The 2,499-nt window shown below is 41.1% G+C and overlaps 1 protein-coding gene across 2 annotated transcripts in view; it reads right to left on the bottom strand.

Annotated features, from left to right (window-relative positions):
* Window positions 1-2,499, bottom strand: part of LOC106878871 (uncharacterized protein DDB_G0283697) — a 21,601-nt gene that overhangs the window by 2,747 nt on the left and 16,355 nt on the right. For both annotated transcript variants that reach the window (XM_052969337.1, XM_014928212.2), the window contains exon 5: window positions 2,201-2,352. In XM_052969337.1, the coding sequence (XP_052825297.1) occupies window positions 2,201-2,352 (152 nt within the window). The remainder of the gene's footprint in view (window positions 1-2,200; window positions 2,353-2,499) is intronic.

Raw genomic sequence — 2,499 nt, 5'->3', positions numbered from 1 at the left:
GTAGAAACTCTGCCAAATCAGATTGGAGCCTGGTGTAGCCACCTGGTTCACCAGTCCTCAGTCAAATCGTCCAACCCATGCTAGCATGGAAAGTGGACGTTAAACGATGATGATGATGATATAAATATATAGATATATAATACATATATATATATATACACACACATATATATAAATATATGACAGTAGTCTTGTAGTTTGAAAGACAGTTCTACAGTTTCTTGTTGAATAACCTGCACAAATGATTTGTTTGTAGTGATCAAATGTTTGTGTGGTACATTAGCTTATTCCCTCCATCAGATCAACATTGCCTGAACAGGTGCAAGGTGTACCACATGTCAGGTGTCAAAGTGATTGCAGAGCAATGCAAGATGAAGTGTTTTGCTCAAGAACACAATGCACCACTTGGTCCAGGAATTGAGACCATGATCTCATGGTTATGAGTGCAACTTCCTAACCACTAGGACACTAGATATATACATGTACACATAAATATGCATATGTGCATGTGCATGTGTATGCCTGACAAAGTGTATATTTGCCCTCATCTTGACACATACATGTGATTGTATGCAAAACATCACCATTTATACATGTCCAGCCTGGTTGTTGTTTGATAGACTGGAATAATTATTACCTTATATGGAAACAAGTGTTGGCTAGGGTTAGAAAGAGCATCCAGCTGCAGAAAATTATGCCTTAATGAAGTCTCGTTTGACTCATGCAAACATGAAAAGGAAATGTTTAACGATGATGATTGAAGACAATAATGGTTTTAAATATTAAACTTTCTGTAGAGATGGAACAACATTTTGAATTTCCAGTGGCATGTGAAAAGACATTCGAGCAAGATTGTTCGTCGCCTTCCTGGCACTTGTGCCATTGGCACGTGAAAAGACATTCGAGAAAGATCGTTGCCAGAGCCGATGGGCTGGCCCCTATGCAGATGACACGTAAAATACACCATTTTGAGCGTGGCCGTTGATCGTTACCAACGTTGCCTCCCTGGCACTTGTGCCAGTGGCACGTGAAAAGACATTCGAGCAAGATCGTTGCCAGAGCCGATGGGCTGGCCCCTATGCAGATGACAAGTAAAATACACCATTACGAGTGTGGCTGTCGCCAGTTCCGCCTGACTGGCCCTCGTGCTGGTGGCACATAAAACACCCACTACACTCTCGGAGTGGTTGGTGTTAGGAAGGGCATCCAGCTGTAGAAAGTCTGCCAAATCAGATTGGAGCCTGGTGTAGCCATCTGGTTCACCAGTCCTCAGCCAAATCGTCCAACCCATGCTAGCATGGAAAGTGGACGTTAAACGATGATGATGATGATGATGGATGTTCCTTCTGTTGCTAACCCTCCCCTGTTTTTGTTTTTCCTTAAACCACACACAAATTTTTAACAGGTGAGACCACTTGTGTGACAATGATGTTTGTTTACAATCATGCAGTGAGAGAAAATCCCCACCCACAAACATACATTACACACACACACACCCATGCACAGGAATGCACACTATCATGATTATCATTTAGTGTCTGTCTTCCACACTGGTGTGGGTTGGACAGTTTGACAGGATCAAACAAACTGGATGACCATAGTGAACTCCAATGTCTGTTTTAGAAAGGCTTACAATCACGTGCACATGTCTAGATGAGGGCATATATACACTTTGTCAGACATACACATGCACACATTCGTATTTATATGAGGGTGTGCGTGTATACTTGTATATATCCATATGCATATATATGTGAGGGCACATGGCTCTGTAGTGAGGGTGCTGCACTCACAATAGCGAGATTGTGGTTTCAATTCCACTCAGTCAAGTGGGAGTTCTCTTTATCCGGTGGATGGAAACTGAAAAAAGCCTACTGTATATATGTGCGTGCGTGTGTGCGTGAGTCTAACTTTGTCCTGACATTGCATAACAGTTGTAAACGAGTATCACTGTCATTCATTGACAATATTCTGTGAAAATATGTTTGATTATGGAGAAATATCACTTTGCTCAGAAGATGGTGCGGTTTGAGACAGGATGATCAATTGGCTGTACAATGTATGCCTCAATAAACTGCGTCTAACCCATGCAAGCATGGAAAAGTGAATGTTCAAATTTTGATTATGATAACAGGGGATAGCCCTTTGGTTGGATGTTCTATATTGGCTTTATATGAGAAAGAAATGGAGACAGGCTCACCTGGGATGGGCTTCTTTTGCTAACAGTCTTCTTAGCCATGTCGATCAAGTTCCTGTCATAGTCCGAAGTATCTGATAGTTCTTCAGTAAGGGAGTTTTGCTGATTTGGCACACAGTGGTCAGTCTCTTTGGTTGATGTAGCAATACTGGCATCTAACATAATAAAGTACATGTTATTTTATGTGTGTGTGTGCGTGTGAGAGAGGGAGAGAGAGAGAGAGTGTATGCATGTGCATGAATATATACATATGTATATATGCATATATATACATAACATATATGTATGTGCATTTATATATA

This window comes from Octopus bimaculoides, chromosome 7, assembly GCF_001194135.2.
Source record: "Octopus bimaculoides isolate UCB-OBI-ISO-001 chromosome 7, ASM119413v2, whole genome shotgun sequence".
Lineage (NCBI taxonomy): Eukaryota > Metazoa > Mollusca > Cephalopoda > Octopoda > Octopodidae > Octopus > Octopus bimaculoides.
The sequence above is the reverse complement of the archived record's forward strand: the minus strand, read 5'-3'. Positions and strand labels throughout refer to the sequence as shown.